The sequence below is a fragment of the Arxiozyma heterogenica genome (assembly GCF_036370985.1).
Source record: "Arxiozyma heterogenica strain weizmannii chromosome Unknown scaffold_11, whole genome shotgun sequence".
Classification (NCBI taxonomy): domain Eukaryota; kingdom Fungi; phylum Ascomycota; class Saccharomycetes; order Saccharomycetales; family Saccharomycetaceae; genus Arxiozyma; species Arxiozyma heterogenica.
Window position 1 is genome coordinate 217,028 of NW_027042664.1, and position 22,165 is coordinate 239,192.

A 22,165-nucleotide genomic window follows, 5' to 3' on the forward strand; every position below is an offset into this window, starting at 1 on the left:
AATGAGTAAATAATGGATGGGACGAGTATAAGTGATTTGGAAGATGATGCAGATTTTGATGCCCTTTATGAAAAAAATATAAATAAAGCTGTTAAAAAAACAATTTTCCAAAAACGATTACCTGTTCAAAGAGATCTATTTAATCATGTACTACCTGGACAAAAAGTTTATTATCAAGAAATTATTCACGACGTGTCATATGGCCCAACACATCACAAATTTAATCAACATGATGATGCCAAAGACTATGGTATTCTATTAGAAGATAATGATAGTAACACACCAGAAAATTTGACAGTTCTATCCTATTACATATATCCCACAAACTATCAAGTAAGAGAATATCAATATAATATTGTTAAAAGAGCATTATTAACTAATGTTTTATGTGCAATTCCAACTGGTATGGGTAAGACATTTATTGCTTCTACTGTAATGTTAAATTTCTTTAGATGGACTCAAGATGCAAAAGTGATATTCATGGCACCGACTAGACCTTTGGTAGCACAGCAGATTAAAGCGTGTTTGGGGATTACTGGAATTCCCAATGATAAAACGGCAATTCTATTAGACAAAACTAGAAAGAATAGAGAAACGATATGGAAAGAAAAAAGAGTATTTTTTACCACACCACAGGTAGTGGAAAATGACTTAAAAAGAGGTGTGTTGGATCCAAAAGATATCATATGTTTGGTTATCGATGAAGCTCATAGGGCAACAGGGTCATACGCATATTCAAATGTAGTTCAATTTATTGACAGATTTAATACATCATATAGAATTCTTGCTTTAACTGCAACACCAGGGACAACATTAGAAAATGTTCAGGAAGTGGTTAATAATCTGAATATATCTAAGATTGAATTGAGAACTGAAGAAAGTTTGGATATTATTCCATATATGAAACACAAGGAGATAACGAAAGTCTCAACTCAACTCACCTGTGAGATTGAGGACATCATTGAACAACTAGGTATTGCCATTACACCGACTTTGAAACAAGCTGTAGAATTAGGAATTTATGAAGAATGTCCACCTTCTAATATCAATGCATTCAAAGCCATGCAACAAAGTCAAAAGATTGTTGCTAATCCCAGTATACCTGAAGGTATTAAATGGAGGAATTTCTTTATTTTACAGTTATTAAATCATGTCGGACACATGCTGAAGAGAATTAAAATATATGGCATTAGAACATTTTACAATTATTTTAAAAATAAATATAAAGAATTTACAACCAAGTATAACCTGGGAAAATCAACTAATAAGATTGCTGCAGATTTTTATTTTAATCCTATCCTAAAATTATTAATGAAAAAATGTGACAACTTATTAGCAAATGAATCATTTTTGGGGCATGAGAAGTTACAATATATTCGAAATGAGTTAGAGAATTATTTTAAGGAAGACATCAACCTAGCCGAGTCTCGTGTGATCATTTTCACTGAATTGAGAGAGAGTGCTTTAGAAATTGTCAAATGTATTGATTCTATGAATGATCATCATATTCGTCCTCATATTTTCATTGGTCAAGCAAGAGGTAAAGAGGAATTTGATGATGTTGGTTTTACAATGAAAAACAAACCAAAAGGAAGAAAGAAAGTCGACAGACTGAAAAGGAAGGAAGAGGAGGAACAATTGCAATTGAAAAAACAAAAAGAAAAGGAACAGGAAAGTATAGAAAGAAGTGCTAGAAGAACAGCTAGCTCAGAAGAGGCTCAGATTAATGGTATGAATCAGAAACAACAAAAGGAAGTGATCAAGAAATTTAAAGATGGTGAATATAATGTCCTTGTTTGTACTTCTATTGGTGAGGAAGGGTTAGATATTGGGGAGGTTGATTTAATAATCTGTTATGACACTACAAGTAGCCCTATTAAAAACATTCAAAGAATGGGTAGAACAGGCAGAAAAAGAGATGGTCACGTCATACTATTATTTAGTAGTAATGAGGCCTATAAGTTTGAACAGGCCATGAACGATTACTCAAATTTACAAAAATTGATTAGTCAGGATTGTATTGAATATCAACATTCCGATAGAATAATCCCTAAGAGTTTCACTCCACGTTGTGAAGAAGTTTTCATAAATATAAATAAAGAAGATGAAGCACTTAATAGCATTGAGAATACAGATGAAGTTATTCGTTATGCTACACAGTGTATGTTGGGTAAGAACACCAAAAATAAGAATAAAAACGATAAATTGTCAAAGTCAAAAAATACAAAGTTAAAAGATATTAGTGGGAAAAAGGTAAAAGGCCCCACGATTATTGATCAATTAAAGAGCGTAAAAGGGAAAGATAAATCAAAAAGTTCAAAAAGATTTTTCATTCCAGATAATGTGGAAACTGGAATATTAAAAGCAAGTGATCTTGTTGATAAATATATAATTACATCAGATGGCGAAAAAAGGATTTTAGATGAGGATACAAAGTCTGGTAATAGTGTTAAAAAACCTAAGTTAACAATTCTGGATAAATATGAGGATAATTCATTGTCTTCAAGCAATGATTTTGAAGATCATTTAAGTGATGATGAACACTTTGAAGTAACGAAAGAAGATTCAAGTAATGAAATTCTATCAATGACTAAGAATATAGATTGTTTTCCAAATCAAGTAGATGAATTGACAGTGAATAGTACTGATTTGTCTAATGATCCACGAATAAAACAAGAAATTTCATATACCATTGATTTAAAAAATGATGATATAGAATATTTTAAAAAATATTATAATCCTAAAGCAATTCCAAAAATAGACGTAATACCAACAATGAATAAATTTACTTCTGTAGGCAAAATATCACATTCTAATAAGATTAAAATTCTATTGGACTTATTCCAAAATATGAAAGAAAAAGATAGAATGACAATTATAGAAATGAATAGGACTAAATGCATGGTAAAGAGATTGGAGAGAGATAATTATAATATGTTAAAAGTTCCTATCACAAATGATGTACAATTAAATGCAATTGAAAATTGCGATGAGAAGAATATAAATACGCACTTAAGCAATGGGAAGATATTAGATCAAAAACATAATCATAATAATTTTGATGAGGATGACCGTGACGACGAAGATAATGCCTTAGATGCACTTTTAAACTCTGACTCTGACTTAGAAATTTAATTTTGTTGTCTCTGTATATACATAAGCTAAGACAAATAGAAAGAATTGTTATAATTCCTCTCCTAATCAATACAAAATTATGGATTAGATAAATATACAATTTAAATCATCTATTCTATAGATATCTGTTTTTAATTTTTCAACAGTAGCGCCCATAACAAATCAAGAGACATTTTGTACAATATATATTTCAATATCGTAGTGTTGTAATATTACTATTATTTTTGTTATTTTTACTTTCATGTTTATCATAAATAAGAATGTCTTTTCTATAAGTTTTCGAAAAATAAAACGAGCGAAAAAGAGTAGTGTATATTTTCTACTGTGGGTGTATGGATTAAATTTTCCTTTATTATTATTATTATTATTATTTCTTGGAAATAAAAAATGAATATATCAAATACATTAGTAAGCAAATTCTATTCAAATAGTTAATTTTTATTCTTTAAAGACTAACTTTTTGTTTTGTTATGTGTTGTTGACATTATTCTCCTTCAAAAAAGTCTTCAAATTTGTACACCATTAGCCAAAGGACTCTAACCGTGTTTAATTTTGGTTTGTTCCGTTACGTGTTATTTTTTTTCAGAAATTTTTCTTTCCGCGGAAAAAATAATATCATGAAGAAAGAGACTTTTTTTTATTTTTTTTTTTTTTTTTTTCGTGAACAGAATTTTTTCTTTTTAGATTTTCCATAACCTATAAAAGGAATGAAAATGATGAAATAAGTGGCTCTCATGTTCAGGCCCACTTTAACGAACCAATTGTTTAACCTCCACTGTTCTATTTATTTTATTATGATATCCTAGTCTCTTTTACTTGTTCTTACGCTAAAAAAACCATCCTTATGCACGGGAAATACGCATATCAGTGAGGATTCGTCCGAGATTGTGTTTTTGCTGGTTGAAATATAATTAAACCAGACCGTCTCCTCATGATCACCTTTGATGATTCGCTTTTTAGAATCATTTTAGATTATGTAGGGAATTTTTGGAATTATCTTTTACTTTCGCCATATCTTTATTGAGATAGATTTTATTTTATTATTTTCCAATTCTAGATATGTTGTGAGGCCACAGTATCAAGTGATTGGTTTAATAATAAATTCACGTTCTAATTGTATTGTTAGTCATGACCTATGTGGAAAAGTAAATATGACAAATAAAAAATAATAATAATAGCAATTCACAAATTTTTACAAAAATTTTGTTTATTAGTATGGAATATGTTATACTCTTATTGTTTCCTTTGATGATAAAGGAAACTTTTTGTGATTTTTATGGAGAATTGAATATTTTTGTACAATATTACAGTTCATTAGTATATAGATAGTGTAATGATTTTGTGAATGATTATTCACTTTTTTTTTCTTTAAAGTATAGTGTTCTGGATATATACTGAGTAATAATTAATCCTGTAGATGAATCATAATTATAATATATTTAAGGAAAGTATGAATATATATATGTATATACCATCTGCACGAAGTTATATTGAGTAATATATAAAAAATTCATCTAGATCACTTTTAAAAAAGGTAGCAAAGGTGTGAGTTACCGGATCACATACCTTAAAAGTTGAAGGTTAGCTTACATTTTCAATATCTGATATATATGAGGAAACATGGTATGGGGTTATGGTAAAATCTAAAGAGATGTAAGGGCAGAATTTTTTTTTAATTGAGGTTATGTGCTATGACGATTTTACACAATCGTTAATGATGTTGAACATAGATCTTATTGTTTGAAGTTATCTTCTAACTGTATATACTCTAGTGTTATTTTACCCAATTTATTCTTCTAAGACCTCTTTATAAATCTTCTGGACAGCTTTTACATATAATACTCGATATAGAATTATTTTTGTTATATTGGATGTGTCTGTAAGAAAATCTAATTGGAAATCCTGAAATACGTAGTCTGCGGGTAACGCTTAATGTCAAGGCGAAAGGCTTGGAACAAACTTACTTAAGAGACCCTCAATTATTGAGAGACAGTGCAAGATGTAATTATTAACGTTAACATCTGTATTCTATCTGATAGGTCTAACCTAGAGGGATATCATGAGCAATAATAATAATCCTAATAAGAATATTGATAATAGTTAGGACTAATCTATTTAATAGTTAGGCTCAACCAATTATATAATTCGTAAATGTTCATACATAATAAAAATTCATATTTTAGTATGTTATTTGAGGTGATATGTTATAGTGTAACTGTTCTAACTTTTTTAAAATCAGTTTTAACAAGAAATGAGCAGTATTATATCTTGTGAAATAAAAAATTAAAAACATATAGAGAGCATTTTTTATCTGGCAAATATCCATTGTAGGCAATAAACAGATAATTATTGGAGTTAATGGATTTTTTGAGAAAAAAACTTTTGTGCCAAACATTTTATTAAAATTCCTTATAAAATTAATACAATGAAAAAATATAAACTTATAATGTAATATTGGTGGTATTATAAGCTCTCAGTTTATTTATGGTTGGATATCAATAGTACCATAATTCTAATTTATATTGTTTGATTTTTTTAATTTTTTATCACTAGCACACAATACATAAGAATACATCGTGCAATCCATTTTATTTTTGACTAGTCTTCAATAGAAACCTCTATAACGTTTTAGTTATTTAGTTTGTCAAATTTAGAATACCAAAAAGTCTTTAATTATATTTCAACAGATATACAAGGTATGTTGTGAATTATTCATTGAAAATGCAACATATGTATTAGAATATGAAGCGATACTCTCAGTATTTAGGATGTTGTGTGTCATTATTATACTGTAAATTTTTGGCATTATTGTTTGTAGAATTCACGGGTTTTAATGTTTGTGGAAATGATTGACATCACTAGGTTATTGAAGCTTTTTAATTCTTATATTAAATACAGTTGGAAAATGAGAGTTTATTACTGTCATTTCCATAAGAATAATTTTTAATTAGTTTTTCTGTTTATTATGTGGTGTACAGATGTATCATAATATCAGGAAGACATTTTATTTTTCACCAAGTATGTTTTTCGAAGATTTGAAGAGAAATGAAAAACTTAAAAGAAGAGTCAAAGTAAATAAAAGAATTTATACTGTGTACACTATATAATAAGTATATGCATGTATTTGGTACAAAACAAAATAAGCATCTATAACTTAATGATGTCTACCATTACCATGGACGCTGAAGGCTCCAAATTCCAACTAATTTATATATTATATATAAATATAAATAGAACAACAAGCAAGTAACAAGAAGTAACTTCGAATAAATATATTAGCTCAATAAAAAGCCGTTCAATATATAAGACCGTTTTAGTAATTATATTATCGACTATAGTTGATTACTGTCTCGATTACCTGAATAACTATTAGTATTATTTGCACTTTCCCGAAATATACAAAAGAATCTCATCATCTCATATTACAATCAACCATGTTGTAGGTCAACCTTGATATTATGATTTGTTGGAATTTGGAGCCTTCAGCGTCCATGGTAATGGTAGACATCATTAAGTTATAGATGCTTATTTTGTTTTGTACCAAATACATGCATATACTTATTATATAGTGTACACAGTATAAATTCTTTTATTTACTTTAAGTTTTCTTTTAAAGTTTTTCATTTCTTTTCAAATCTTCGAACGACATATTTGGTGACAATTAAAATGTTTTCCTGATATTATGTACATTCGTACACCACATAATATATAGAAAAACTAATTAAAAATAATTCTTATGAAAATGACAGTAATAAACTCTCATTTTCCAACATGATTATATAGAAAAAAACGATTAGGGTTGAAAAATATTGTTAGGGTTTTGTGATGGTGGTCAAGAAAAAGTTCTAGTTTGGATTTATAGGACTTAGGGTTTATTGATAAATCCCATATGATTGTTGAATACTATGTAACAAAATGAAACATTCATGAAACATTAAATAGCTAATTAAGGAGAAATGTATCTACGGTGACAGTCGTTACAGAACCTCAAATAAGAAACTATCAACCCATAGTTCATATATAAAGGACCAGTATCTTGGTATCTAAATTTATATGTTTGGTTGATTTATAATTATATGTAGCACATTGTATAATACAAAAAAAACAAGCAATAAACCCTTAACTCTCCTAGTTATATATAACGTTCTTATATATTTGTTATTACCCTTACTATTCGTTCAATAGTACTGTTAAAAAATTGGTCATAAGTCTGAACTATAACAGCGTTTGTTGTGGAATAGAATAGTTATAACCATCAAGATTACATAAGATCCTGAATGAATCTAGAACCAATTAGTGTATTAGTAAGCCATACATGTGCTACAACATTAGATGCTGCATAATAAAAAGATTGGATTACATAAGACCTTGGCAAATCTAGAATTTACCTATTGTTTTAGTAAGTCCCACGTGTATTACTAATCACCATGATTAGAGAATTGGGATGCAGTTCTAATCCAGTAGTGCACCTAAATTAATATAATAAATTTTAGGGTTGAATCAGTCAAGTCATTAATGTAGTAACCTGAATAATCGATCGAGCTCCAGAAAACATATAAAAGGACAACGTTTTCTGGAGATAAAAGATCATCTTCCATAACCGTTTCTTGTAAATAATTTATATATTATATATGAAAAAAAGAGAACAACAAGCAAGTAACAAGTCAAGTAACTTCGAATAAGTACATTAGCTCGATATAAGTCGCTTAATATATAAGACCGTTTAGTAATTATACTATCGACTATAGTTGATTACTGTCTCGATTATTTGAATTACTATTAATATTATTTGCGCTTCCCTGGAATACACAAAGAACTTCACCACACCATACTACAACAGCGTTCAGGAATTTGAGCTCGCGTGGCGTAATGGCAACGCGTCTGACTTCTAATCAGAAGATTCTGGGTTCGACCCCCAGCGTGAGTGCTTTCTTTCTTATGTTGTTCCGTGATAGTTTAATGGTCAGAATGGACGCTTGTCGCGTGTCAGATCGGGGTTCAATTCCCCGTCGCGGAGTTTTTTTGATATTTTTCTCATCTGTAGATCGTTTGTGACGAAAAAGTACATCTGTAAGGAAGTAGTATATTCCTGATACAATAAGGTGATTAATGCAATAGACAAGCAGATATTACGAAAGTTTTATACTTCTCGAACATTAAATTAGGTAAATGATTCTTGACTATTTTCTGTGTATAATACACAATTTGGAGAAAATTAACATACACAGATATATATACGTTTATAAGCTTCTCTTTAATACAGGGGCTTGTAAAGTATAATAGCATCTTAAGAGATACTATAAGAATTATTATATAAGGTTAGAGATAAGAAGCAAGAAGTAGTAGAATATGTAACTTTTTGTATGTTAACTAACTACTCTAGCTCCTATTATTTGTACATTGTAAGAAACTGTAAGAGTTGTTGTATGTAAAAGGATGAATCATATCAATTGGTATAAGTATAAACACTCTTACGTAAGCTCTCTATATCACTAATTAATAACCCTGATGTAGTAGTATTACTTCTTCTTCCTCTTGTTTTTCTTTTTCTTATATGATATTAAAAGTTACTTCTTAATATCATTACTAAGATGTATTTAAATAAGATGATTACCCCTAGCATATCTCTCAATAATCAAAGGCCTCTTGACAAGATCTGATATAATTATCGCTCCTTGGAAATCCTCCAATCAGATTCAATACCTTATACAAGCCACTGCACACATGGCTGTACCAATCCTCCACCCAGACACTCAGGTGTTACCCTCGGAATTGCGTACCTGCTGGATTTCCAGTTAGGTTCCTTACAGAAACATAACTAGATTTAAATTTTTTATTTTATAATATTCAGATTTACATCTGTATTTAAAATTAGTATTATTACGATCTATAATATTTCAATTATTAATATAATAAAGTTGTAATTTTTAATCTAGAAAAATAAAAGTTGTGAACTTTAATAGTGGTAATAGTTAAAAATCGTGAAGTATAAATATAAACATATAGAGCAAGAGTAAGCAGACCGAAATCAAACGTTCTAGAATAAATAGGTAGACCAGTTAGATTTTAGTAAGCATCACTTGAAAACAAAATGTGGAGAGTGTATTGTTTGCTTATCGGTAGATGTAAACAAACCCTATTAACAATTTTATGCCGTATGTGGACGAGATGTACCAGATATGAAAATATATAAAGCCAATACTTTTGTCATATCATACTTCTTCTCTTGCTCATCTTTTATAAATCACCCCTATAAATTATATATAAATATGTTGAAATATAATTATTAGAGTTATGTTTAATAATCTAAATTCATCGTACTAAGTGATTAAAAGTTATGAAAATTTATAGTAAAGAAGATTCAAAGATAAAATGAGTATAGTGTATAATATTGTATCTTGTATATTACTTATATAGAAAGGAAAGGACCAAGGAATAACTTATAATACCACCAATATCCTATTGTAAGTTACCTTATCTTATTATATTAGTCTTAAATGAACTCTACTAGAATGTTTGATTCCGAAGCCTTGCGTCAACAAAATAAAAAAAACCAAAGAACTTAATCATAACTTTGTATATTATATATATATATTAATATAACCTGGAGAATGTATACTATTTATTTCAATAACTAAAGGTGCTAATTCTTAACAGACCAATAGAAGTAAAAAGGAAATTATATTACTTATATTAGCGTAATTAAGAATTTTATATTTTGTTCGTGATTGTTTATAATTAATATTCATACTTCGTACCAAGAAGATATGTGACGAAATATGCAATAGTCATATAAAAATTCATCAAACAAAACAAGTGTGTTAAAACAATTATTATTATATGTAAATTATATATTCAACAATATAAAACACTCAATCGATTAAACATCACCATTTAAAGAGGAAAGCGTGTTACCTAGTTCCTTACACAATTCTTTTCCCCTTTTCTTCCAAGAACAAACATTATAATAATCACAGCTTTTACAAAAAGTAGAAAAATTATAGATATTAGGTTGAAATGTTTCAATATCACGTTTCCCAAACCAAAATCTTAGGGAGTTTATATGATGTATCATTAAGATTGCTTCATCATATTCAAAGAGAAGGTTTTCAAAATTAACGCCTCTGCAATAATATTCTATTAATAAGTTTTTTGAAATAATCTGACCTAAAAAATAATATAGCTGGGATAGTCTTACAGCTAAATACCGTATGGTTAATGGAAATTCCCAGACATCACATAACGAATCCAGTTCATTTAATAATGACCTGTCAAATTTATCTTTATACATGGACAAATCCATCTTAGTAGTATTATTTTGTTTTATATAATTATCGAACTGTGGAAATCCAATATTCTCACCTTGTTTTAATTTGTTCACATCAGAAATCAGAAATGGATTTTGCAATATCAAACTAAATATTTTTAATGGATGTATAGGTTCATCAATATTATAACCCCTTTCAAAAGCATTTAATAACAAACCTTGATAAGTAGTAGATGCATCCTTACTCATACTTAGCAGAAACTTCATGTAATACATTACCTGAATTTTTGATGAATTTATAACAGAGTTTTGTTTTGGCATACTGAATGTTTGTCTAGTTTTAACATCACATACTTCAATACTCAATTTTTTCATAGATATTATTTGTTTAATATCATTAAATAACAGTTGCACATCATAATGTGGATTTTGCAACACTGACAAAGCATGTAAAGATCGACCTTCTTTTTGATTATTTACAGTTGATTTTAATTTTAAATGATCAATTATACCGCTCAAAAGAATATATTGACTCTTTTTGTTTTTATTATAGTAGTCTTCAAAATCAATTGAATTGATTCTCTCAAAATATTCTTTGTATTTAGAAGATTGTGAATCACCAATAAATGAAAATTTATCATCTTTCGAATCAATATATGCAAAACAGGGAATTTCTCTAGCTTCTCCATAAATAAATAAAGATACCAATCTATATATGGTTTGAATCCACTGATCAATCAATTTCTCCTCAGGTACACTCCATTGACTCTCAAATTGCAATAGACTTTTATTAGGCGGATGTGTTATCAACTCTAAATGAGAATGTTGTTTTAAGCCCAGCGACAACTCTGGTGTGATAAATCTTGGGATTTGTGAATAGATATCGTAAGCAAATTTAATTTCACACCACGATTTGGTTAACAAAGATGTAACTGACAGTCTTTTGGCCCGTTGAGGTGATTTGATTGGAGGCAAACCATTATGGAATAAAGAAGAACCGTTTTGAGGTAAATTGTAAGACAAATAGTCCGGATATTTATTGTCATCTCCAAAAATTTCACGGACTTTAGCTATTTTGTTAGATATATAATTTTCTTTTTGTTGAGATTTCGACAGATTCTTAATCAATCTTGCTTTATTGCCATTAATGATTTGAGAACTATTAAGAATTGGTAATTTATCTCTTTCAATATTAGTATTTTTAAAGTCACTATTATTAAATTTTTTATTAGTTGAATAGAATGCCTTTACCCTAGATTTGGTTACTGTAAATAAAGAACATTTAGTAATCATAGGTATGCATTATTCAAATTTCTTCATGGAACCAAGATTGTATAAGAAAACTACATAACAGCTCGATGATTAAAATGCAACGCACGACCTGAGATAACTGTTATTTCTTTGAAAATTAATACCTTAAAACTTCTATATCAGTATAATTGAATTTTCAAGTCAAAGCAAAAAAAAATGGAAAAGAAACCCATAAACAATGAGTGCAAAAAATCATAATTGAGTACATATTAATTAATTCCTTCACCATATATATATTGAACAAACAGGCAAAAATCTCACTTGAAAGCTTCTTATCAGGTCATAGAAAGGACCCATAGAAGAGTAATGTACAAAAAAGATAATAAAGGGCAAAGAAGAAACGAAAGACATTTTTGAAACAAGGATAATACAATAATGTTAAATTTAAATTTACATACACATAAATACATACCTACATACATACATATATGCTATCCTTGTTTTGTTCATACGGTATGTAATATTATATATAATATTTTTATTCATGATGAATAATTAAATACAAGAAGCAACGCACTTATATATGTTAGATATATGTCACATCACTAATGGCTTAGAATAATTGTTTCAAGTGTTAGGTTCAAAAAGGATAAAAGAATTCACATTCAATGATTCTTTATTTTTAGAATATAAGACTAATTAACTCCAAAACACCACCACCTACTAATAAAAATAACAATGCAAAAACCCAATATTTAGAAATTGGTAATGCATTTTTTTGATTTTTTTTATCTGGCTTCTTTTTACCATATTTTCTTGTTTTTTCAATATTCTTATTAAATCTCTCATTTGCAATCCTTTGTTTTGGTGTTTGAACAGCCATGATGATGTTAGAATCTTTCTTCTTGTTTTGTAAATATTATGCTAATGGTAAATAAAGGATAGTTCACTGGAGTAACTCTAAAGAATTGTTGGAATTTATTGCAGAAAAAGTAACTATAATTGGAAGATGGTAGAAAAAATAATAACAAAAATTTTTGTTAGGAATCTGTGGAAAATATTTGTAACGGTAAAACGGATAGTAATATCAAAGTATAAGAACTTGCAATAAACATTGCTGTATTATCTATTCTAATTTTTTATACCAACACGCAGAGTTTTGAAATTTTTAAATAGAGAGTAGATACTTCTCATTGTGTACGAATCATTCTTGGCCAGATTTTTAAATTGTGGAACATAGGACTTTTAAAAGTAAAAATAAATACACAGAAAATCTAAAAATTTCTGATATAAAGAACTTTTCTGCGTAGTAAACATCTTCCAAGAAACCTGACGAAGAAGAATTTTTTAAATTATTTTGTTTAAAAGATAGTAAACATTATAATAATGCCAAAATTTATCTGATGATTAAAAGCTTTTACTTTCTTTTTTAACTACTTGCCTATCTATAAATTTTATTTTAGAGATTAGATACTTCATCGTACAACTCAAAAGAAAGAAGGACACAGTTTACGCATACAACGTTGCACAAACTATTTATAATAGAAAATATAAAAACAAATAGAATCCTTGTTTTTTTACTCTTATTGAAATAAAAATAAAAGAAAGATGGAATTGTATAGCACTCCAGATATTTCCATTTAAAGCCATTATCAAATCCCCAAGAAAAATAAAAAAAAATACCTTATCAAAAGTACCCCTAAAAACATCAGAAAGAAACATTACGTCGTCTAGAATGCTCAAATCTATATTAGTATGGTATATAAATAAATAAGCATAATACTAATAATACTGCAGAAGAGCAACCAGCATAAATGACAAGCAAGGAAACTCTTACTTCTCAAAATGATTAGATGTTAACGCATCAAGAAAAGAACAATAATAACACTGGAATAAGACTTCAGAGAGTACTTAAAATCCAAAGGGAGATATCTTTTAATTCAATTCAGATTCGTTCTTAATGTTTTCTTATCGTTTATTTATCTTGAGTCTCAGATAAAATGCCACAACCTTGGAAACTGTAGGATCGTTACATATATGCAAAAAAACTTTTCTAATAAGGTTTTGATTCCGAGGGCGAAAAAGATAGAATTGTACTTTATCAAGTAGATATTTATAAAAGAACACAATGATTACATACAGATGAAATTTATATCACATGTTATAGGGAACAAAAACTCCACGAAGTACCATCCGCCAAGATCAATTTTTATCTTAGAATTTATCTAAAAGTATACAAGTAAATGATCAGATTAGGTATCCCAACAATAAAAGGAACCTTCTTTTTTGAGAATATCTGCCTCTTCAATAGTTGTTTTATAAAAACATTATAGATATTTTAGGATTCAGCCGAAGTTTTTTGCGGTTTACTAGAACATAAAGTAATCAAACATATTAATACCTTATTTTCATAAAATTGACTAGAGTTTTGAAGAATTAATTAATTCCGTTAAAAACGGCCAATCTTTTGTCTGCACCACTAAATTTAAAAACAGTTTCTTTAATGTTATTATTTCAAAATTTCTAAGGTCAAAAAAAAAAATAATTTTTTTAAACTCCCATTCGTCAATAATGATTTCGTATAGTCATTTAATACGAAAGCCAAACCTTTTTTTTTTCTGCTGGGTCGAATTTCTAAATTTGTAAACATTCTTTTCTAATCAGGAAAAAATAATCTATATAAATTACCTAATTAGTCTTATTTTATTTTTCATCTGTTGTTGTTGGACGATTTTTCGCGTCGAGCCCCAATTTTGTTTCATGTCGTGAGCATTTATATTTAGGTTTATTTACTTTCTTGTTTTCTTCATCTCCCAGGAAGATAAACATTGAGTAGAGTTGAAAGTATTTAAAATGAACTAGTATTCTTCGACAGTACTTCTTCCATTTTCATCGAGTACACGTAGTCGTTTTGATATACACCTTCCACGTCTTGGCATTCTTCGTGGAGCTTCTTAGTGTAGTTTAGATTTCTTTTATTACTTCGTAGTTGTTGTTCTGATAGCCAGCAAACACTAAATGTATATCTAGTCTTTATTTCATATTTTTTTTGTTTGAATCCTCCAAAGTTTATTACCAAATCACCGTTATTCCAACTATTAGTCCTTCCTTTTTTTTTAAAATTTCCTTCAAATTAGCTAAAATAAATAAATAGCCTACATTTTTGTATTTTTAGCGAAACAAAAAAATAGAGACATTTATAGATTATATTCTATTTATATATTCCATATTTGATCAGTAGCTCATTATCAATATGAAATTTAATACTGTTAAGAGTTCAATCATCTTGACAACTTTGGCTAACCTAATTAATGCCAACTGTCAATTATCTAGTGATGGAAACTATTACTGTTCTCCTACTGATGCTATTATTTATTCCAATGTTGGTACATCCGGTTCCTATAACGATATTACATCTATGGATGAATCAACTTGTGTCTGTACCTCTGAACCTTTCAAATATTCTGGCAGCTTAGCTCCATTTAATGAAGAATTATCTGTCCATTTTAGAGGTCCATTGAATTTGAAACAATTTGGTGTTTATTATCCAACTACTGGGACTTCATTAAAGAAAAGAGATAATGTAGAGCTGGATAATGAAAACTGTATTGAAACTGTATCAAAAAATAAACATCGTCACAAGAGAGATGTAGCTGTTGAATATGTTGAAGTTACCTCCACTGTATACGTAAATGAAGATGGAGAAATCGTTACTAATCCTTCTTCTGCAACTGCTACTACTCCTCCAGCAATTGTCAGTGATGTTAACGTTGACGAAACTTCTTCTTCTTCTACTACCACCAATGCCAACACTAACAATGCTGCATCTTCTACTTCTAATCCAGAAACCACCCCTTCCGCAACATCTATCGTCACTTCTCCTGGGGGCTGGAATAGATTAGCTTACTACACTCCAGGTTCCACTACAAATTGTACTTTTATGAACCACATGGGTGGTACCGCTGGAAGTGGTGTTTGGTCTAGCTGCTTCGGTAACTCTATTTCTTTTGCTGCTGCTAACGGTGTGGACGGTGCTTCTTCTCCTTGTGCTTTAGATGATGTTACCGTGAAATCTGGTCAAGAATATATAATCTTCTCTGGTGTTGAGTGCAGTGGTGAAAATGGTGACTGTGGTTACTACCGTGAAGGTATCCCAGCTTACCATGGTTTTGGTGGTTCTTCTAGAATCTTTGTCTTTGAGTTTGAAATGCCATCTGATACTGTGGGTACTGCCTATAATCAGGATATGCCAGCTATTTGGTTATTGAATGCTAAGATTCCAAGAACTTTACAATATGGTAAGGCTGACTGTTCCTGTTGGGAAAGCGGTTGTGGTGAAATGGATTTATTTGAAATTTTAAGTCCTGGTTCTGATAAGTTAATTTCTCATATTCATGATACTCAAGGTGGTGGTACTCAAGATTACTTTGTCAGACCAGTAGGTAATACCATGAAAGCTGCTGTTATCTTCGACGCCGATGATAAAACTGTACATATTGTTGAGGTTGAAGACACCTTCGAAGCTACTTTATCTGAATCTACTGTTAACAGTTGGTTAAATAAGGCTGGCTCTGCTGCTATTTTACCATAGGATAAATTATCCAAAAATAACCTCCTACATTCTTTTTTAATACTATATCATGTCTTCTGTTTTTAGTTATTAGGAGACTAGACAAATTTCATAATGATACTCTTTTTTAAGATGTATTATTGATATAAAGTTGTATTTCTAACTGTTTTGTGTTTTTTTTGTTTTAGTTAGATTGCATAATGTTCTATTTATTTCTATATATAATTACATAGTTGTATCAATATTATTTTAGATCTTTATTATACTCCGAGTAATATAAATTGCGTTTAAAAAAATCACAATGTAACAAAGAAGAAAGTTTAGAGGAACAATAAAGGTAAACTTAGATTGTTAAGTATCAACGAAGTATTCAAAATCTTTATAAAGAAGAGTTGACTTGCTTAAATTTACCAAAAGAGCTTATTCAATTTTTTCATAAATGCATACAAAAGGATCAAATCTATCTATATTACAAAATAACTATATATTAATATTATTGAAAAGGGTTTAAGGAAAATTAAGTGCGATTGCATATTATTTTTTGTATTCTCTATCTCAGTATTGTTCTATATTCTAAAAAATTTAACCTAATTCTGTGTATATAGGACAATTTTCTTCTAGATCTATCATTAAAATACCACGGTTTGAATCCTTCCTTGACCTCTTCTGTTTATGCTGATTATATTCAAGCCCTTTATCAAAAAGGGCCATTGGATCCTGTGAGGCAAATGATGAAACACTGTTGAATCCACTACCATATTTTCTGTAAAATGATAGCAAGATGTTTGCAAATTTTAAAACAGATTTTTTAATTTTAGAAAGATTTGTCGAACAAAGCCAACAATAGAAACAATACTCTGAATATAGCAACCAAAACCCAAAGACAAACCCAACAACAACACACGACAAAACATGGTTCTCTAATGATTTCATAAAATGGGCATCCTCTAAATGCCATGATGACCCCTTTGCAATTGAAAAAAAAAGGAATGTGTAGATTTTTTATAATCATTTGGTTGTAATATTCGAATAATATTATATGGAGTCCTTTTAGTCCATCTTTTATATTGTTTCCATATTACACTGACAAATATTGGACCAGTGGACCCCATTATTGTCATATAGGGTACCCACCAATCCTTTTTATAATGCTTTAGTGACTTGATTAGTTTTAAGAAAAATGGATGACCAGGTATAGAACCCATCACATCATTTGAAATGCCGGTTGGTGATGTTTTTCTGGCAAACGCAGGGAATTTTAAAAGAGGGTCTAATCTTCTTTCACATCCATCATCTAAATCAATATAGACTCCACCATATGTATAAAGAATAAAATATCTGATTGCATCGGCTCTTTCAATTGGATATTCATAACTCTCAAAAGTAGATAAAAACCATGGATATTGTTGTTCAATAAATTTGTGTGCCATTTCATCTGTCCACAATATATATTCATAGTCTGGATGTAAATTAATACATTTTTGTTGGGATTCAATCCATTGCTCCGGAATATCTTCAGTTTTGTAAGTTTGGTGAATAATTTTTGGAATCATCATCACAGATTCATCTACAATTGGTGATTCATTTATATCACTATCAGATAAAGCATCCTTTGTTGTATCATCAATACATAAGGTAAGAAGATCGAATGTATAGTATAACAAAAAAAGAACTAATAATACATTAGCCAATATTAAAAACTTCAGCTCTCTCTTCATTTTAACATTATAGTATGATTTGTAATAATATGTCCAATATACTTAAATGTGTCAATAAGCTAGAGTTCAGGTATCGTTTTATGTAAAGCTAGTTGTGAAAACAAATAAAAGCAATAATATATCGCACAGTAAGAATTGTTATTTATTCTTGCAGAATATGATTACCGGTGAAATATATCTGGTAACAAAAGGCAAAATACTTAAAAGCTGGAAGAAGATATGATATATTGCTTAGTTTGGAGGAGCAGTGACAGTCTTTTGGTACAATAAATAGTAAATAAATAATGACACACGAAAAATCTCCAATGGTTATATACAAGGGGAACTAAAATGGAAAAATAGTGTCAAATTAAGCAAAATATAATAACTTTGATCTTTGCAAAACAAAGCTGGTTCCTGTATTTATTTATTTTTTTTTTCATTGTTTTAAGTTATTGCATACGATCAAAATAGACAGAAAGACAATACAACTAATATCCCTTACGGGAAAAAAAAGAGAGTTCCTCGAGAAAAAAAACAAACAAAAAAATGAAAATTGGGTTTTTCTACATAAACTTTATCTCCAGGTTATCTTTATCACTACAAAAATCCCAACCTGAGGGGTTTTTCACAGATCACATGATAAAGAAAAGGAAGATTTTAAAACTTTCTGAAGCTGTTTTTATTTTTATTTTTTTTGCAATAAGATTTCTTTGTTTCTCCACAATCTTCAAAGGCAAATCGAAAGAATAATTTTTAAAATATACTGTTGATGTGCAAAACTAAACGTTCCCAAATATGCTATTTGTTATGATCCTATTACTACATAAATTATCTAATTATTGAAGTTTAAATAACAAGAAAAAAGCCCTTTAAGAAAAGTTGAAGATATTTCGTCAGAATGATGTTTTCTAACCTTTTGGAGTCTAATTTTTCTAATCTTTTATAAATGTTTTATAAAAGCAAGGTGCATTGTCATATACATAAAAAGTGGCATCATCTTTAAGCATATTGTAGAGTTGATTAAATGACAATTTTTTTTATGTATATATCTCACATATTTTTAAATTTTCACTATTCAAGGATCAAAAATCCTTGGGTTAATGTTTATTAGAACTTTCACTTCGTTAAACGCATTTCTTTTAAACGTATTTCAATTTTTTACGTCATTTAATGTATGGGAAAATCCTTTCAAATTTGAAAAAAAAATCGTACTTAAGTACCGAATATTCCTTTAGGGATATGACAAAATAATATTATATAAGGTATATATACTAAATATATGGTTGTTTATAGGAAAATCTTGCAAGGCAATTTCTTGGATATTTACTAAAATAAGATTATTTTAATAATTGAAAAAAGAACACATACCATTCTTTTTCCCGAATTTTAATTTAAAAAAGAAATCTTGAGTAAATAGTAACTATATTTCAATATACTTAGTCTTACCTTCTTCCTTTTATTCCTAATCAAGTATGTTATTATTATTTTTTAACTAAATAATCACCAATTTATTAATATACTTGCTATATATATATATGAATATAATATACAAAATATATACACTATATATAGCTAATGTAATGAAGATTTCAAAATAAATAACAAAAATCAAATAATAATAATAATATTTATTGATATTTTTTTTCACTATTTTCTTTTTCATATTATTCTTGGAAATACGGATGCATTGTAGCACGTCTGGCGCTAATTCTATTAATTGGATCATATGCTAATAATTTGTCTAATAAATCAATACCTTGTGCATTCAAACTTGGTACAACTTGCGATAAATCCTTTCTTCTCCATTGGGGAAAAGTAGGTTTAAAATCAGGTAAATACACAATATCTGGCCAAACTGATTCGTTTGGTGTTCCCAAAATTCTAAAAATCTTGAAAATTTGATCAATTTCACTATCACCACTAAATATAGGTTTACGGTTACACATTTCAGCAAATATACAACCAATAGACCATGTGTCAACACCTGTACTATATTGTTTACCCCCTAGTAACACCTCCGGTGCTCTATACCACAATGTAACAATTTCGTGAGTATATGCTCTTAATGGAACACCAAATGCACGAGCTAGCCCAAAATCACCAAGTTTTAAATTTCCTTCTTTATTAATTAATAAATTCTGTGGTTTTAAATCTCGATGAAGAATTCTATGTGCATGACAATATGCAATACCTTTACAAAGCTGCATCATAAATTTCTTGATCACACTATCTCCTAATGATTGATCCTTTGGAATGCTTTCCATATATCTTTTTAAATCAAGATCTAAATATTCAAACACTAAATACAACTTGTGGGCATCAGAATGAACAATATCATATAATCTGACAATGTTATCATCCTTTAATTCTTTTAATAATGAAATCTCCCTAATGGCTGTACTTGGTACACCTTCATCTTCACTTTCTAATCGAATCTTCTTCAAAGCTACAATTCTTTGGCCTTGACGTAAATCTAAAGCCTTATAAACAACACCATATGTACCTTCACCAACTTTTTCTAATCTTTTATAGTTTGCCAGTTCACCACTCATATTTAGATTACAATATTAAACGATATATTCTTAATATGAATATTAATATTGTTATTGTTATTATTGTCTTCGATTTCTGTCTTAATTAGTTCTTTTTACTAAAACTTCCTAAAGTAAAACAATATATATGCCTTCTTACAAAATCAAAGAAACTGACTTCTTTTAGAACTACTTGATGTATTTTTATCACAGTTGCAACATTTTTTTTTCTTGTATACCCTTGAAGTCTTTTAAAAACCGTAATTTTTTTTTCTCTTATTTTCGCTTGAACATAAAAGCCAAGTATAAAGAGTTCAAAAGATCGATTTATTGTCAATCTAAGAGATATATAAACAAAACAAAACAATACATACATATATATAAGAATGTTTTGAAGATAAAAAACTTAATTAGCAGACTAATATAAACTTGTTCCTAAAATATTGGGTTAGCTGCCTCATTATAATATCTCTTTTATTGTTGTTTGGCCAATCTTGCAGCCTTCTTAAGAGCTCTAATTCTGATAGATTTGTGGAAAGAATAATTAATAGAATTAACAATCTTAGAGTAAACACCAAATATTTCTTCAATAATAAATTCATATATAGCATGGGACCAATATGGTGTAGTGGTGGCAAAACGTTCCTGCGCACCACAACGTCTCCCAACATTCTTTAATGTAGCTTTGACAAACTGTTTTGGATTTGGAATCAATACAGATGTCTTTCTAACCTTAGACATGGCAGTAGTGACTAAATATGATAACACTAATTCTACATCTACTTTGTCTGCTGCTAATTCACCAGCCAGAGAATTGGACCATTGTTGTAAAAAGGCTTTAGAACCACTATATGTTGCTAATAATGGGGTTGGGATTAAACCGCCAAATGAACCCATAGTTAAAATCAACCCACGCGATGAGTTCTTTTCTTTGACAGATTTCACAATAATTGGTGCAATTATTTGTGTGATTAATAGTGTAGCAGTGTTATTTATAGTAATAATATTTCTTAATTCAGCTTCCTCAGTTTCTAAGAATGGAACAGGAATAGAATGTGACTGACCAACATTATTGATTAACACAGTAATTGGCAAATCCTTACATAATTCCCTTATTTTTTCATAATTTGAAGATGCATCAGTAGCAATATCAATAGCCAAAATTTCAACTTTCACGTGATATTCAGTTTCAACTTCTGTTTTCAATGCCTCTAATTTACTTAAAGTTCTTGAAATTAAAACTAAATTAAATCCACGAGCAGCCATTTGTTTAACATATTCTTTACCAATACCATCACTTGCACCGGTTACAACACAATAAGCCCCCTTTTTGGCACCATATTTCTTGTAACTGACCGGAGGTAAAACAAACAAATCAAAGAATAAAGAACCTAGTCTAAGAAAGAAGGTAGTGGATTTCAACACTCCATAGGCGAAAATAACCCAACAAAACCAATTAAAAGTTTTACAATTAGTACTGATAGCTTGTAGCTCGTCAACAAAAGTCATAGTCCCTTATTTTCTACTTGAGATTGCTCTAGCAGAGAAAAGACAGAAATGTACAACAAGGATAGTTAAATATGAATGAAGCTGGGATTGAACATAATTCTCACAATTAGGTTAAAGTTCATGATATATACAAACTATACTTGATTTCCAATTTTGTCTTCTTAACTCTCTTCGTCTGTTTTATTTTTCTCACAAGTAGTGG

General features: G+C 29.1%; 7 protein-coding genes and 2 non-coding genes across 9 annotated transcripts; 4 read left to right on the forward strand and 5 right to left on the reverse strand.

Annotated features, from left to right (window-relative positions):
- Nucleotides 1-12: 12 nt before the first annotated feature.
- MPH1 (3'-5' DNA helicase) lies at nt 13-3,135 on the forward strand (the record flags this gene model as incomplete). The annotated part of the gene is made up of 1 exon (XM_064856790.1): nt 13-3,135. One exon carries the CDS (start codon nt 13-15, stop codon nt 3,133-3,135), a length of 3,123 nt encoding a protein of 1,040 aa, XP_064715923.1.
- A 4,855-nt stretch (nt 3,136-7,990) lies between these two features.
- PWA37_000101 lies at nt 7,991-8,063 on the forward strand. Its single transcript has one exon. It is a non-coding gene; the product is annotated as a tRNA-Arg (tRNA).
- Nucleotides 8,064-8,079: 16 nt separating this feature from the next.
- PWA37_000102 lies at nt 8,080-8,153 on the forward strand. Its single transcript has one exon. It is a non-coding gene; the product is annotated as a tRNA-Asp (tRNA).
- Nucleotides 8,154-10,015: 1,862 nt separating this feature from the next.
- Nucleotides 10,016-11,695, reverse strand: EXO5 (Exo5p; the record flags this gene model as incomplete). Its single annotated transcript, XM_064856791.1, has 1 exon — nt 10,016-11,695. The coding sequence occupies one exon, from the start codon at nt 11,693-11,695 to the stop codon at nt 10,016-10,018; it is 1,680 nt and encodes a 559-aa protein (XP_064715924.1).
- Nucleotides 11,696-12,335: 640 nt separating this feature from the next.
- YSY6 (Ysy6p) lies at nt 12,336-12,536 on the reverse strand (the record flags this gene model as incomplete). The annotated part of the gene is made up of 1 exon (XM_064856792.1): nt 12,336-12,536. One exon carries the CDS (start codon nt 12,534-12,536, stop codon nt 12,336-12,338), a length of 201 nt encoding a protein of 66 aa, XP_064715925.1.
- A 2,370-nt stretch (nt 12,537-14,906) lies between these two features.
- On the forward strand, nt 14,907-16,244 carry TOS1 (Tos1p; the record flags this gene model as incomplete). Its single annotated transcript, XM_064856793.1, has 1 exon — nt 14,907-16,244. The coding sequence occupies one exon, from the start codon at nt 14,907-14,909 to the stop codon at nt 16,242-16,244; it is 1,338 nt and encodes a 445-aa protein (XP_064715926.1).
- A 926-nt stretch (nt 16,245-17,170) lies between these two features.
- CSH1 (mannosylinositol phosphorylceramide synthase catalytic subunit CSH1) lies at nt 17,171-17,941 on the reverse strand (the record flags this gene model as incomplete). The annotated part of the gene is made up of 1 exon (XM_064856794.1): nt 17,171-17,941. One exon carries the CDS (start codon nt 17,939-17,941, stop codon nt 17,171-17,173), a length of 771 nt encoding a protein of 256 aa, XP_064715927.1.
- A 1,646-nt stretch (nt 17,942-19,587) lies between these two features.
- On the reverse strand, nt 19,588-20,475 carry CDC28 (cyclin-dependent serine/threonine-protein kinase CDC28; the record flags this gene model as incomplete). Its single annotated transcript, XM_064856795.1, has 1 exon — nt 19,588-20,475. The coding sequence occupies one exon, from the start codon at nt 20,473-20,475 to the stop codon at nt 19,588-19,590; it is 888 nt and encodes a 295-aa protein (XP_064715928.1).
- A 453-nt stretch (nt 20,476-20,928) lies between these two features.
- On the reverse strand, nt 20,929-21,963 carry IFA38 (ketoreductase; the record flags this gene model as incomplete). The annotated part of the gene is made up of 1 exon (XM_064856796.1): nt 20,929-21,963. The coding sequence occupies one exon, from the start codon at nt 21,961-21,963 to the stop codon at nt 20,929-20,931; it is 1,035 nt and encodes a 344-aa protein (XP_064715929.1).
- Nucleotides 21,964-22,165: the final 202 nt, after the last annotated feature.